Source organism: Herpailurus yagouaroundi, unplaced genomic scaffold (assembly GCF_014898765.1).
Source record: "Herpailurus yagouaroundi ecotype Mexico unplaced genomic scaffold, PumYag 199, whole genome shotgun sequence".
Lineage (NCBI taxonomy): Eukaryota > Metazoa > Chordata > Mammalia > Carnivora > Felidae > Herpailurus > Herpailurus yagouaroundi.
Window position 1 is genome coordinate 21504349 of NW_024412430.1, and position 15728 is coordinate 21520076.

The 15728-nt window shown below is 44.1% G+C and overlaps 1 protein-coding gene across 6 annotated transcripts in view; it reads right to left on the reverse strand.

Annotated features, from left to right (window-relative positions):
- Positions 1-15728, reverse strand: part of PTPDC1 (protein tyrosine phosphatase domain containing 1) — a 59351-nt gene that overhangs the window by 22796 nt on the left and 20827 nt on the right. For 4 of the 6 annotated variants that reach the window (XM_040449579.1, XM_040449575.1, XM_040449576.1 and 1 more), the window contains one exon: positions 6782-6869. In XM_040449579.1, coding sequence (XP_040305513.1) covers positions 6782-6863 — 82 coding nt within the window. In that variant the 5' untranslated portion in view covers positions 6864-6869. Of the gene's footprint in view, positions 1-6781; positions 6871-14341; positions 14717-15728 lie in introns of those variants that run through there. The other 2 variants (XM_040449578.1, XM_040449580.1) reach the window with 2 other exon arrangements.

Genomic DNA, 15728 nt, shown 5'->3' on the forward strand with positions numbered 1-15728 from the left:
CCCCCCGGCCGACCCAGCGCCCTCCCTATGGAAGTGACTCTTGCAGTTCCTGTGTAAGAGAAACCACACAGTATTTGTCCTTCTGTGTCTGGCTTATTCACTCAGCATAATGTCCTCAAGGTTCATCCATGCTGTAGCAGATGTCAGAATCTGCTTCCTTTCTAAGGCTGCATCGTATTCCACTGTGTGTATGTGCCACACCATGTTTTCCCCGTGCACCTGCTGATGGATACACGACTCGTCTCCAACTTCTGGCTATGGCGAACACTGTAGGAACGTGGGTGCACGAATATCTGCTCGAGTCCCTGCTTTCTATTCTTTTGGTATATACCCACACGTGGAATTGCTGGATCATATATTTATTTTTTTTTATTTGTTGAGACACTGCCATACTGTTTTCCATAGTAAAACCATTTACCACACCAGCAACATGCAAGGAGTCCAGTCTCTCACTCACCCACACCTCTTACTTCTGGTTAGTTCATTTGTTTTGGTAACAGCCATCCGGGTGGATACGCAGTCTATCTCACTGTGGTTCTGATCTGCATTTCCGTAACAGTTAAAATAGGCTTTTCATGTGCTAATCAGACATCTGTGTATCTTTTCCAGAGAAATATCTACTCAAGTCCTCTGTCCATTTCTGAGTCAGGTTGTTTGTTTCTGGTTGCTGAGCTTCAGGAGTTCTTTATGCATTCTGTATGTTAGTCCCCGATTAGACAGCTCTGTGATTTCCAGTCTCTCCCGTCTGTAGGCTGACTTTTCACTCTGCTGACAGCATCTTCTGAAGCACAGAAGTTTTAAATTCTGATGCAGTCTGATTTACCTATTTTTTTCTCTTATTGCTTGTGCTCTTGTGTCACAGCCAAGAAATCATTGCCAACTCCAGCATCACGAGACGTTTCCTCTAACTTTTCTTCTAAGAGTTTTATACTTTCACCTCGTACGTTTAGGATTTTTATCTGTTTTGAGCTAATTTTTGCACAAGGCATAAGGTAAGGGCCCAATATCACTCTTTTGCACATGTACACCCGGTCTTTCCACCACCAACTGATGGAAACATTGCCTTTACACCAATGAAAGGACTCGTTATCCTTGGCAAAAGTCATTTAACCACACATGCAAGGGTTTTTTTTCTGGGATCCCTACTCTATTCGCTGGTTTATGTCTGTCTTTATGCCAGTACCATGCCATTCTGATGACTGATTGCCTGTCCCTGCCCCACGCCCCCCACCCCCCCAGCTTGGCAGCTGTCAAGATGGCGGCAGCCCGCGTCCCAGTATGGGACCCTGGTCTCTAATTCCAGGATGAGCAGAGAAAACCTTATTTGAAAATTATTGTATGTGCTTGTTCTAACCTGTCTGGGCACCTGAGCACCTTGAAGGCAGAAAAGTAATTTCAAGTATTACTCGAAAATACTGTGTGATAAAAAATCTGCAGGCTCCTGGGGCACAAGACTACTGCTGAGACACTGGAAAATGCCACCAAACATCTAAAGAATGAGCACCAGTTTTCAGTGTCTTCCAGAAAACAGGGGAGGAGGGAACATTTCCACCCCCTCTAGGAAGCTAGGATTACTCTTTCACCAAAGCAGACAACGATAGTACAAAAGAAGAGAACAATAGTCCGACGTCTCTCCAGAGCTTAAGCACAAAATCCTGAACAAAATAGCAGCAAACCAAATCCAGCGATGCACAGAAAGAATTATACGCCATTGCCAATGGGATTTATTGTAGGTATGGTAAGGATGGTTAAATATTGAAAAACAATAGAATCTACCATATCAATAAGCTAAAGAAAAAATAATTTTATCAAATGACACAGAAAAGCATTCTACAAATTCCAGCAGCCATTCATGACCAAAAAAATCTCAGTGAGTTAACAACAGAGGGCAACTGGTTCAACTTGTTGTAGAGAACCTGCGAGAATCTGTAAGCATCATGTTGAAAGGCGAAACACGGTCTTCTCCCTGAGGGAGGAGGAAGGCAAGGCCAGTGGCCCTCCGAACTCTCTCTGCTCAGCAGACGTGCTAGGCCACTCCCGTAAGGCAAGAAGAGAAATACTGGCATACAGATTGCCAAGGAAAGAAATAAAACTGCTCTTATTTGCTGATGTGATTGTTTGCACACAAAATCGCAAAGAATCTCCAAAAGCCTCCTAGACCTAGTGGGTGAGCTGAGCAACCACAGTAAGACACTAGCACGCACCTGCTGGGACAGTGAAACAGCAGAGAAAGCTGATCACTCGCCCACTGCTGGGGGACACAAAATGGCACAGCTATTTTGGTTAACACTTTGGCAGTTTCCTGTAAAACTGAACATGCGACTACTGTGTGAACTAGGAAGTTCCTTCCTGACCCCTGACCCCGGAGCAAGGGAAACTCCCGCTCACACATAAAGCTGCTCATGTGTGTTCACAAGAGCCCCAAACGGAAACCACCTGGCCATCCTTTGGGGGAGTGAAAGGATAAACACCCCGTGGTGCACCCCTACCAGGCAAGGCCACTTGGCATTAAGAACAAGTACACCGTGGATACACAACACCAACAGAATGACACCAAGTGGAAAAAGCTGACTCAAATGGCTACATGGTGTGTGATTTCACTTATATACAATTCCTGAAATGACAAAATCATAGAAGTGGGAACACATGAGTACTTGTCACGGGCCAGGCTCATGGGAGGAAGTGGGTCTGGCTACAAAAGGCAATAGGGGGGATCCTTGCAGTGACAGTGCCATCCTGTATCTCGACTGCAACAATGTTGACATCCTGGCCAGGACACTGAACTACGGATGCGCAAGATGTTACTATTGATGGAAACGGAGTAAAGGGTATATGACTCACAACTGCATGTGACTGACTGTATAATTATCTCAATATCTTAATTAAAAGTGTACACATAATCAAGATAAGAACAGCCACAAAGCAGGCCTACTTAGCAAAGGTCAGGCCCCACAGAAGGAAGGCAACCACAGGTGACCCTTGAACAACATGGGTTTCAACTCCATGTGTCTACATATAAGCAGATGTCTTTGGATAAATACCATATGGTACTGTAAATGTAGTTTCTCTTCCCTAGGATTTTCTTAATAACGTCTTCTTTTCTCTAGCTACTTTATTGTAAAAATACAAAATATAACACACAAGATCTGTGTTAATCAATGGTGTTGGTGAGGCTCCCAGTCAACAGGAGGCTATTAGTGGCTAAGCTTTCAAGGAGTCAAAAGTTATATGTGGATTTTCATCTGTGCTGGTGGTCAGGGTCCAGACCCGCCTGCTCAAGGGTCAGCTGTAGCAGAGTCTGTGGCACTCGAGCCAGCAGGGCACAGGCCCTGTGTGGAAGAGCGAGCGGAGGCAAGTGATGGCAGGGCGGGGCTGGGAGACGGGTCATGAAAAGGAGGACTCGCTAAATAAGAGCAAGGTTCCTCATTCTTGGAGAAGGGAATTATAAACTCAGTAAGGGGAAAAGCTAGAACGATGGTACAGTGATGGCTGAGACAACAGCAAGTACCAATATCAACTCATAGTTTTCAATATATAAAAACAAATATGTGTATAAAAGCGGGTAGATATCTATGCACACTTATAACATACACTTCCTGGCTTTGTCTTGCAGGGAGCTTGGGGACACATTTTGGGTTTCCCAACACCACTCTGCCCTGGAAGGAACCAGAGCTCCTGGCAGAAACGGGTGACTTCAGGGCTGGACCAGGAAAGGTACAAGAGGACACCAAAGACCTTGCTGGGCTAGGAGGCAGGGAGCAGGGAGCAGGGAGCAGGGACGTGTCCAGATGACACAGCTACAGGCTGGAGAGGCTCTTCTGGCCCAATGGGGGACAGCGGAGTGCGAAAACAAAGGACAGTGAAAGAGTACACTCCCTGCACAGATGAGGATCTACGCCGGAACGGAGAATAACTGAATGAGCCAAGGGGAAGGGGAACTGCTCCTGGAGAATGCCGGCTAAGAAATGCAGGAGCAGTGATGGGGTCAGGAAGCCTCCCCTCCGTCATCTGTCACCACAATGCTTAATTCAGGCAAGAGACGCCAGCGGATGCCGCGGGGCTGGGAGAGAGCTGGGTGAAGACCAGGTGCCCACAGTCTCCCAGCGCCTCTCCACCAAGTACGAAGTCGAAGGGAGAAGGAACGACTTACAGTGGATACAGCCCGCAGACACCACTGCACTGATGGGACCAAACTGAGCACCCCAGGGATGTGGCAAGATGGCGTTCTGGGTCACTTGATGGGATGCCGTGAGAAGAGAATGAAGTCATTTCTGTGATGTTCCTGCCAGAAACACAAAACCTCAACGGTGTTACGATGAAACAGCAGACAAACCCCCAGTGAGGAATATGCTGCAAAGTACCTGGCCTGTAAGTTTCACAGACATCAAGGCAGGACTGTGTTCACAGAAAGAAACTGGAAAAACATGACAAGTATCCTTTTGCTATTAAAGGATGTTACTGGCACAGCTGACCAAACTTGAGAGGGGGGGTCTCTGGGTGAACAGCATTTAGGGATTTTTTAATGCTTTTCTACGAGTCTGAAATTCTTGCAAAATGAAAGAACTAACATCACGAGAGACAACTAGACATCACAGGCACTCTGATGGAAGAATATAGTGCCATCCATGAAACACGGTTGTAAATTAAAAAAAAAACTTGATTAGGTTCTACATCCCTCCACTAATCCAGTTTACAGGAAATAATGTGGGAATAAAATCAGAAAAATACAGATTGTGGCAAACTCCATAGGGCAAAAAACCTGGTTTCTTCAAAAATAAATTGTAAGGGAAGAGAGAGAAAAATCCACATGTAAAACAGATGTAAGATACATATCAACCAATTATGCAATATGGATTCTGTTGGATCCTGATGCAAACAAACATACATACGTCTATGAGACAGCTAGAAATCTGAACAATGTTCAGGTATTGAGGATATTAGGTGACCAGTGTTAAATTTTTCTAGTTATGGTGATGGCGATATGGTTAAGGAATGAAATGAAGTAATATGGAAGCAGGGAAAGGAGTAGAGGAAGTGAGTGAGCCGAAATTGTTAAAGATGGGGGACGGTAACTCTCAGGGAAGGGGACCTCCCTGGGGGTGGGGTCTCCACTGGCACCCATAGAGGCAGTGGTACCTCCACAGAGATCTTTGTAGTATTCTATATACTTTTGCGAATGTTTGAAATTTCCCCACAAATTTTTTTTCCAAAAATTAGAATATTTAAATCTGTTTGTCTCATTCTATAGCTAGTTCTTGTTGAGTTTTCTTTCTATTTTCCTTTAAAAATAATTTAAATACTTTACTTACTGACCCCCTAATTAAATTTCCTTATGGTTCATTAGCCAACATTAAAAAAAAAATGCTTCCTAGCCCAATGTTAACCCAGTAGGTAGAACTACCTTTAGAGATGAGACTCACTCTAAAAAAGTTAGATATAAAGTAAGTTTCTTATTTCTCCAGACTTTTTCCTAGTTAAAAATTAGCTACATTTTATACACGAGGAGATTTTCAATTAAAGAGATGGCTTTAGGAGAGGTAAAACCAGCTTCTCTAGAGGATCACAACATGGGTATGACGACCTCCCCCAGGGCATCTGAAAACACATCAGGTTTTCTGGTTGTCACCGCAGTCTGGGGACATCATGGGACTCGGTCAGGGATGCCGTCACCTGGCTCTCCTGTACGACGAAGACTCGCCCATCTCAGAAGCCAAGAAGATCCCTGATGGGAAACACCAGCTAAGAGGGGACATTTCGACAGAAGAAGGGAGAGGGAAAAAGGTCTGACGCGGGGTTGTTAGCTGGGGCGTCCTTTAGGCAAAAAACATGCCGTACGAAGGAAGCAGCAAGGAGGCACCGCTGCCGCCCTTGTATTAGATAGCGCTTCTTTCTCAAGCAGGGAAACAGTGAGTTAGCTCTCAGACGCTGTCCACAAACGGTGGTTACCAATAGGCGGGTCCCTACTGAGTCAGACAGGAGCAGACAGACGCAGGAGGGACTACAAAGAGGGGAATTCTGACAAGTAAGAGGAGGGAGACACTGGTTTCCTGATGACAGAGGGCTCCCCCTGGTGGGGTGGTCAGAGTCCTACGAGAGAACAGTCAACAGAGCCCATTATTCCCGGCAAGTTCGGGACTCCAATACCTTCAGACCCCTGCCTCTTTACTTTCTGTACGTTCCCTCATGTGACGCAGGGGGAAGCCCTTCAAGGTTCCCGATACAGGAGCCCTAACGCGAACAGGGCAGGACCAAAACCATGCAAAGGTTTTGCCAAAAAAAATGACCTGACGTCTGGCTGATGGCTCATGGCAGGAAATCAGTCGCCAGCCTAGTAGCTGCGACAGCAGCAAGGGTCCCCGTCACAGCACCCTTCTTCCCAGGGCTACCATGGGAAAAAGCAAATGTGTGGGATGGAATGGAGAAGAAACAAACTGGGAGGAGCAGGGGCACCTGCTTCGAAGTGACACTTGCGAGGGATGGAAGAGAAAGCTTGCCTCACAAGGAGGCTAGAAATGAGAGGAAGAGGTCATTTCAGTCTAAGGATAATGCAGGAGGCAAACTTTGTTTTCAACATTCCTTCTCAAAAGACCGCTTATTCAAGATTTTGAAAAGGAGTTTTAACAGGTCAAAACAGGGAGGCAGAAGTAAACAAGAGCCATAAGCAGTGACTGCACTTGGGATTCTAGTGTGAGGCCTCGAGCCTTTTCCATCATGTCTACTCCTACTGTTTCATTAGACGCTACTCTGCACAAAGCGTCAAAAAGTGTATCAAAGAACTTACCCTTCATGTTGGCAGCATATGGACTGTCATTCACCAAAGTGGAGTATGGCTCTTCATTTTGAGGCAGGATTCCCGCAGGCATGGTAGTCTGTTGAGAAAAAAACAGATTACTTTTTGAGAGTTTGCTTATGGGATGTGCATTTATGAATCACCTACAAAGTGCTGGACTTCTGCTGCTAATAGTCATTAGCTCTGTGTTTCCCCAGCACTGGAAATGTGGACAGTGTCGACGTGAGATGTGCTGTCAGTGTCAAATATGATTTTGAAGACCTAAGACAAAAAAGACTAAAATAGTTCACTAATAATTTTTTTGATATTTATTTATTTTTGAGAGAGAGACAGAATGCGAGTGGGCTGGGGCAGAGGGAGAGGGAGGCACAGAATCCAAAGCAGGCTGCAGGCTCCGAACTGTCAGCACAGAACCTGACGCGGGGCTCGAACTCACGAGCTGTGAGATCATGACCTGAGCTGAAGTTGGACGTTCAACCGAGTGAGCCACCCAGGCACCCCAATAATTTTTTACACTGATTTTACATTGGAATATTTTTGATATGCTGAGTTAAATAAAATACATTATTAAAATTAATGTTCTGATTCTTATTATTAATGTTGCTCTTAGAAAATCTAAAACTGAATCCAAGGCTCACATGATATTCCAGTGAATAGTGCTATCTACAAGGTAAGGATATTACAGAGACAAACTGACAGCTAACAACACACACAATGGTGAAAGCCTAAAAGCCTTAATAATATTGTAATAACTTTGTATGATGACAGATGGTATCTAGACTTACTGTGATCATTTCATAACATATATAAATGTTGAATCATTATGTTATATACCTAAAACTAATATAACTATACTCAATTTGAAAAATAAATTTATCAGGACACCTGGATGGCTCAGTTAAGTGTCTGACTTTGGCTCAGGTCATGATCTTGCAGTCTGTGAGTTTGAGCCCCACGTCGGGCTCTGTGCTGACAGCTCAGAGCCTGGAGCCTGCTTCAGATTCTGTGTCTCCTTCTCTCTCTGCCCCTCCCCCACTCATGTTCTGTCTCTCTCTCTCTCAAAAATGAATAAATGTTAAAAAAAATTTTTTTTAATAAATGTATTAATACACTTCCTGCTTCAGGGCTTAGCTCTTCTCCTTATGGGGACATCTGCCCCTTTGTTATTGACTTACAAGATGTCTTTTTATATTAAGAATATCAAGGCTTCATTAAAAAAAAATCACACACCAATGTGTCAACCAAGAAATCAAAGAAGAAAAAAAATTATGAAAATGAAAACACAGTGGTCCAAAATCTTTGGGATGCAGCAAAAGTGGTTCTAAGAGGGAAGTTTATAGCAATACAGGCCTACCTCAAGAAGCAAGAAAAGTCTCAGGGTGCCTGGGTGGCTCAGTCAGTTGAGCACCCAACTCTTGATTTAGGTTCAGGTCATCATCCCAGGATCATGGGACTGAGTCCCACATCAGGCTCTGCGCTAAGCATGAAGCATGGAGCCTGCTTAAGATTCTCTCCCTTTTTCTCCTTCTGTCCCTCTCCCCTGTACTCTCTAAAAAAAAAATGAGTAAGAGAGGTGCCTGGGTAGCTCAGTTGGTTGAGCGTTCGACTTCAGCTCAGGTCATGATCTCCCGGTTTGTGGGTTCAAGCTCCGTGTCAGGCTCTGTGCTGACAGCTCAGAGCCTGGAGCCTGCTTTGGATCCTGTCTCCCTCTCTCTCTGTTCCTCCCCTGCTCACACTCTGTCTCTGTCTCAAAAATAAATAACATTTAAAAAATTTAAAAAATAAATAAATGAAAAATAAAAATAAACAAAAATTTTTAAAAAAGAAGAAGAAAAATCTCAAATAAACAACCTAACCTTACACCTAAAGGAGCTGGAAAAATAACAAACAAAACTCAAAAATAGTAGAAGGAAGAAAATCATAAACATTACAGCAGAAATAAATGATATAGAAACTAAAAAAAAAAAAAAAAAGACATAGCTGATAAAGGATTAGTATCCAATACATGAATAACTGATACAACTCAACACCCAAAAAGCAGATAATCCAATTTAAAAATGGGCAGCAGACATGAACAGACATTTTTCCAAAGAAGACATCCAGATGGCCCTCACATGAAAAGATGCTCAACATCACTCATCATCAGAGAAATAAAAATCAAAATGATGAAGACATATCACCTCATACCTGTCAGAATGGCTAAAATTTACAACACAAGAAACAACAGGTGATGGTGAGGATGTAGAGAAAGGGGAACCATCCTGTGCTGTTGGTGGGAATGCAAACTGGTGCAGCCATTCTGGAGAACAGTATGGAAGTTCCTCAAAAATAGAAATACCCCACAATCCAGTAACTGCACTACTAGGTATTTACCCAAAGGATACAAGATACTGATTTGAAGTGGCACATGCACTCTAATGTTTATAGCAGCGCTACTGACAAATAGCCAAACTCTGGAAGGAATCCAGTGTCCATTGATAGATGAAGGGATAAAGAGGATGTAGTACAGGCACCATGGAATATTACTCAGCCATACAAAGGACTGAAATCTTATCATTTGCAATGACGTGGATGGAGCTAGAGAGTATCATGCTAAGTGAAATCAGTCAGAGAAAGACAAATACCATATGATTTCATTCACATGTGGAATTCAGGAAACAAAACAAAGAATAAACATAAAAAAGGAGAGACACAAGCCAAGAGGCAGACTCTTAACTAAAGAGAACACACTGCTGGTTACTGGCAGGGAGGTGGGCGAAGGGATGGAGGAAATAGGAGATGCAGGTGAAGGAGTGCACTTGTTGCAATGAGCACAGGGCCATGCGTGGAAGTGCTGAGTCACTATTTTTGAATACCTGAAACTAATATAACGCTGAATGTCAACTACTTGGAATTAAAATTAAAAACTTAATTAAAATACTTTTTTTTTTTTTTACAGTTTATCATGTCTTTCATATGTTTATGGTGTGTTTTGCCTAGCAGTCCTGTTTTATATAGTCCAACCTGTAAGATTTTTCCTATGACTTCAACTTTTCTGCCACAATAAGAAAACCTTCTCCAATACAACATGTAAATCCTAATTTAATATCTCCCATTTTGGAGTGATAAATGCTGTCCCTATTGCAGCATGACAGTATTGCTAAAGCATAATAGTTAAACGACAAAATTAAAGATGGCCCATCTTCAAAGAATATCATATGTATCCTAACGTGACTTTATAAAAGTCACCTTGTGAAAATGTCAATAACACCCAAAGCAAGTGACACATTCAATGCGATCCCTACCAAAATACTACCAGCATTTTTCACAGAGCTAGAACAAACAATCCTAAAATCTGTATGGAATGACAAAAGACCCCGAATAGCCAAAGCAATCCTGAAAAAGAAAAGCAAAACTGGAGACATCACAATGCCAGATTTGAAGTTATATTACAAAGCTGTACTCATCAAGACAGTATGGTACTGGCACAAAAACAGACACATAGATCAATGGAACAGAATGGAAAACCCAGAAATGGACTCAGAACTATATGGCCAACTCATCTTCAACAAAGCAGGAAAGAATGTCCAATGGGAAAAAGGGAGTCTCTTTAGCAAATGGTGATGGGAAAACTGAGCAGTGACATGCAGAAGAATGAAACTGGACCACTTGCTTACACCATACACAAAAATAAATTCAAAATGGATGAAAGACCTAATGTGAGACAGGAAACTACCAAAACCCTAGAGAACAAAGGCAGCGACCTCTTTGACTTAGGCCATACAACTTCTTACGAGGCACATCGCCGAAGGCAAGGGAAACAAAAGCAGACATGAATTATTGGGACCTCATCAAGATAAAAAGCTTCTGCACAGTGAAGGGAATAATCAACAAAACTAAAAGGCAGGCTATGGAATGGGAGAAGATATTTGCAAATGACATATCAGATAAAGTGTTAGTATCCAAAATCTATAAAGAACTTAACCAAACTTAACACCCCCAAACCAAATAATCCAATTTAAAAATGGGCAGAAGACATAAGCTTTTCCAAAGAAGATATCCAGATGTCTAACAGACACATGAAAAGATGCTCAACATCACTCACCATCAGGTAAATGCAAATCAAAACCACAATGAGATACCACCTCACAGCAGTCAGAATGGCTAAAATTAGCAACACAAGAAACAACAGGTGTCGGGGAGGATGCAAAGGAAGGGGGCCACTCTTGCACTGCTGGTGGGAATGCAAACTGGTGCAGCCGCTCTGGAGAACAGTATAGAGGTTCCTCAAGAAACTAAAAATAGAACTACCCTATGACCCAGCAATTGCACTATTAGGTATTTACCCAAGGGATACGAAAATACAGATTCAAAGGGGCATGTGAACTCCAATGCTTATAGCATTGCTATCAACAACAGCCAAACTACGGAAATAGCCCAAATGTCCACAGACTGAAGAATGGATAAAGATGTGGTATACATATATGCAATGAAGTATTACTTGGTAATCAAAAAGAATGAAACCTTGCCATTTGCAAGAGCGTGGATGGAGCTAGAGTGTATTATGCTAAGTGAAATAAGTCAATCAGAGAAAGAAATATCATGACTTCACCCATATGTGGAACTTGAGAAATAGATGAACATATGGGAGGGGGAGAAAAAGAGAAGAGAGGGAAACAAACCACAAGACACTCTTAACAATAGAGAACAAGCTGAGGGTTGATGGAGGGAGGTGGGTGGGGGATGGGCGATGGGTACTAAGGAGGGCACTTGTTGGGATGAGCACTGGGTATTATATGTAAGTGTTGAATCACTGAATTCTACTCCTGAAACAAATTATCACGCTGTATGCTAACTAACTAGAATATAAATAAAAAAGAACAGTAAAATAAAACTCTTTGTAAATCACCTACATTTATATAGCTTAAACACTGTGTTATTTATTTATTTATTTTATTTATTTATTTAGAGACAAAGAGACAGCATGAGCAGGGTAAGGGCAGACAGTGGGGGAGAGAGAAAAAATCCTAAGCAGTCTCCATGCTTTCAGCATAGAGCCCGACGTGGGGCTTGATCCCACCAACTGTGAGATCATGACCTGAGCTGAAATCCAGAGTCAGGCCCTTAACCAACTGAGCCACCCAGGCAGTCCTTAAATACTGTGCTTTTGCCAACAACATGAATACGTGCCTTTTATTAAAAGTAATCCTTCTGGGGCGCCTGGATGGCGCAGTCGGTTAAGCGTCCGACTTCAGCCAGGTCACGATCTCGCGGTCCGTGAGTTCGAGCCCCGCGTCGGGCTCTGGGCTGATGGCTCGGAGCCTGGAGCCTGTTTCCGATTCTGTGTCTCCCTCTCTCTCTGCCCCTCCCCCGTTCATGCTCTGTCTCTCTCTGTCCCAAAAATAAATAAACGTTGAAAAAAAAAAAAAAAAGTAATCCTTCTAACCAAGGAAAAATAGTGCAACAAATGGAGTGTTTTCTTTATTGGTCTAATTACCTGAGAGTTACTATACATACTTAGTGTTAAATTATAAATTTTCAGAGATCTGAGATATATAATCAACATCAGTTTGGGAAAGAGTATATTTCAAGCCCTTTCTGAGACTGAGAGTTAAAGGAGAAAATGAAGGGCATCCACGCAGGCCCCTTTCCATGCATGCAGTAGCCCATCACTACCTTTATCCACAAAGTCCGGTGGCCCCTGGCTCCACAAATTTAGCGACCTTCCTCTTTGCCTGAACACCAGTCCTTCTTCTATCCCGCCTCACCTTCCAGCTTCCTCCGGGGAATCCCCACTGCTCATCCAACAGGTCTCAGTTCCTAACCTCTTGTCCTCATCTCATTAGACAAATTCTATGGAATCAGGACGGCAGCTCTACAGCAGCCTTCGTTTTAGGCTTAGTCCCATTGCTAAGCTGACACCTTTCCAGGCCTCCACCTGCTGCTCTGAGTATCGCGAGGCCCTTCTTGTCTGGCTGGTGGGAACGTGAACTCCTTCCAGCTGTCTGAGAGCCCCAGAAGGTATTCTGTCCACTCCTTCTGTGTCCACCCCTGGCCTTGGGTAGCTCGCATGGTCAGTATTCAGTCAAACACAGGTCAGCGGAGCCCAGCAGGCCCTCTGCACACGTCCATGGCCCTCTCCGTGCCACTTCCTTCCCGCCAGGGCCCTTCACCGCAAATTCCAGCCACCTCAGCTCTCAGTGAATATCCAAGGTAGCTTTGTGTCTGTCCCCGTCCCACAAGGCAGCCTGGGAACTGCCTCCCGGGAGTCCAATCCTGGGCTCACACACATCTTCTTGTCTCTCACAGAGATCATGGTCCCGAGCTGCCTGCTTTCCACTGTCCCAAACCCATTTTTGTATATATCATCTGGTTTTCTAGTTGTTTAAGGCAGAAGGTAACCCTGCTCTCCGCAATTTCACCATGGCTGGAAGCAGAAACCCCCTTGGCCCTGGCTAGGGGACTCTGCAGGAGTGTCCACTGTGGATTAACTCTGTGTGAAAACACTGATGTCCAGTCCAACTAGAGGAACTGCTGACCAATTACATACAGCTCAACTAGGCCGGACCATCCTGTGCAGTCACAAGTTCTGTGTTTAAACCTTGACTCTTGGGTGGCAGAGTGGAAAGTGGGTCATGGGCATTGAGGAAGGCACCTGTTGGGATGAATGCCGGGTGTATGGAAACCAATTTGACAATAAATTTCATATTTAAAACAAACAAACAAAGAAAAAAAACCTTGACTCTGTTCATTGCTGGCCACAGGAACCATTTTCAGCCTCAATTTTCTCCCCTGTAAAATGGGGATTATTATTAGACTACTTTCCTAGCTTATTGTGAGGATAAAGAACAACTGTGTGTGTGTGTGTGTGTGTGTGTGTGTGTGTGTGTGTTTCTAACACAATGTCCGGCATATAGGTATCCGATATATTACTGTTGTTTTAATTTGCAAACCAGTATCGTAACATGTTATAAGAATCTGCAAAGCATCGCCTTCACGACGTGCACGACGTGTAAACAGTCCCGCCAGCAGTTGGTAACGGCTGACCTTCTGAGGAAGATTTATGAACCATCGGCTGCGTCCGCAACTGGATCGGTTTTGTGTGCCTGGTTGTAGAGTCAGGAGAAAGAGGGTTTGAAGAACAAGCCTGTCATTTCACTGCACCCTCCTCTTAGTTAGTTTCATTTCCTGCTGCTAATAACAGATATTTTGCTCACTCTATCCTGCAATTTGCTTTCATCTCAAGAAGTCCCTCGAAATGACTGAAAATTCAGAATTAATCACAGGCTCACTAATTAGCACCTAATACTTAAAACTCAGAACGGCAATGGACGATGACTCACACTGTTGGAAGAGTCGTCACCGAGTAAGAGTTTGACATAAAGAATGTTCTACTTCATAAAAAAGTCCCTTGGCCCAAGAGCCAGGCTCCGTGACAGCCTGAGGGGTTCTGAGGTCACTGCCTTCCGTTCCGCCTTCCGCACAAAAAGCCTGCGTGTGTACTTCTGGGAGAGCTGACGGGGACAGCCCTGAGAAGTCGGGAGGTCGGGGGTGTGGTGTCACCCTTCCCACCTGCTCTGGGGCTCGGAGTCCTCTCGGGTGCCCGTGGGAAGTGCAAGTCCGCGGCCCACCCTCAGGAGGTCTGAGGAACGGAACACGTTATCCGCCCACACTCCGTCCAGCTCCTCCTGACGTAAGAGGCCCTCTGCCCACATTAAAGAAACGTGCCAACGGATTACCTTCTACACAGCAATCATGGTACAAGAATTTGAGGCTGGAAATTTAAGTCTGTGTGGGCAAAAATAGACATTTCCAAGTATATGAGTGAACACAGGACAGCTACATAAACACTTTCATGCTTGTGAATAATCTGTTAGTAATAATAAACACGTAGGCTGACTCCAGCCAGGCACCGTTCCAAGTGCCTTGTTTGTTGTAACTCGGAGCCCTCACCACTACACCATTTGGGAAGTACTACCATTACTCCAATCAGAAACACAGTTTATTATTACGGCAGTTTTAGGTTCACAGCAAAACTACGTGGAAGGCACAGAGAATCCCTGCACACCCCCGTCCCACCCGCACGTGCACGGCCTCCACTGTCGACACCCCCAGCAGATAGCACCTTCGCTACAACCGATGAGCCCACACGGACACGTCATCATCACCCAGATGTACGGCTTGCCTAAGGCAGCACTCCAGGTGGTGGACATTCTACGGATTTGGGCAAATGTATAAGGACACGTATCTGTCATTATAGGATCACACAGAGAATCTTCACTGCCCTGAAAATCCTCCACGCCCCATTCAGTCACCCCTACCCCCACCCCAGCAACTCCTGATCTGTTCACCGTGCCCACAGATTTACCTTTTCCAGAATGTCAAGTAATTGGAATCATACGGTATGTGGCCTTTTCAGATTGGCTTCTTTCACTTAGTGACACACATTTAAGGCCTCTCCACATATTCTGTGGCCAGCAGTCCATTTCTTCTTAGTGCTGAGTAATATTCTATTATCTGGACGGACCACGGTCTGCTTATCCAGCCGCCTGCTGAAGGATATTCTACTTGCTACCAAGGCTTGGCAATTATGAATACAGCTGTGTACACATCTGTGTACACATCTGTGTACACATCTGTGTGCAGCCTATTTGTGCAGGCGTGGGTTTTTCAGCTCCCGTGGGCAAACACCAAGGACCATGACCACAGGACCATATGGTAAAAACATGTTTAGGTTCATATATTATTCCCATTTTGCAGATTACAGAATCAAGGCAAAGAGAAGTCAGAAAACTTGCCTGCAGTCACACAGCTATTAAATGGTGGAGCTGGGATCTGAATTCACACTGTTCATTCCAGTCTGTTCTCTTCACCACCATACACACACAGCCTCTCAACAGTAAAGACCTCGCACTGAATAAAGGAAACTCCCCTGCTGTTTGCATGCAATGCAATGAAT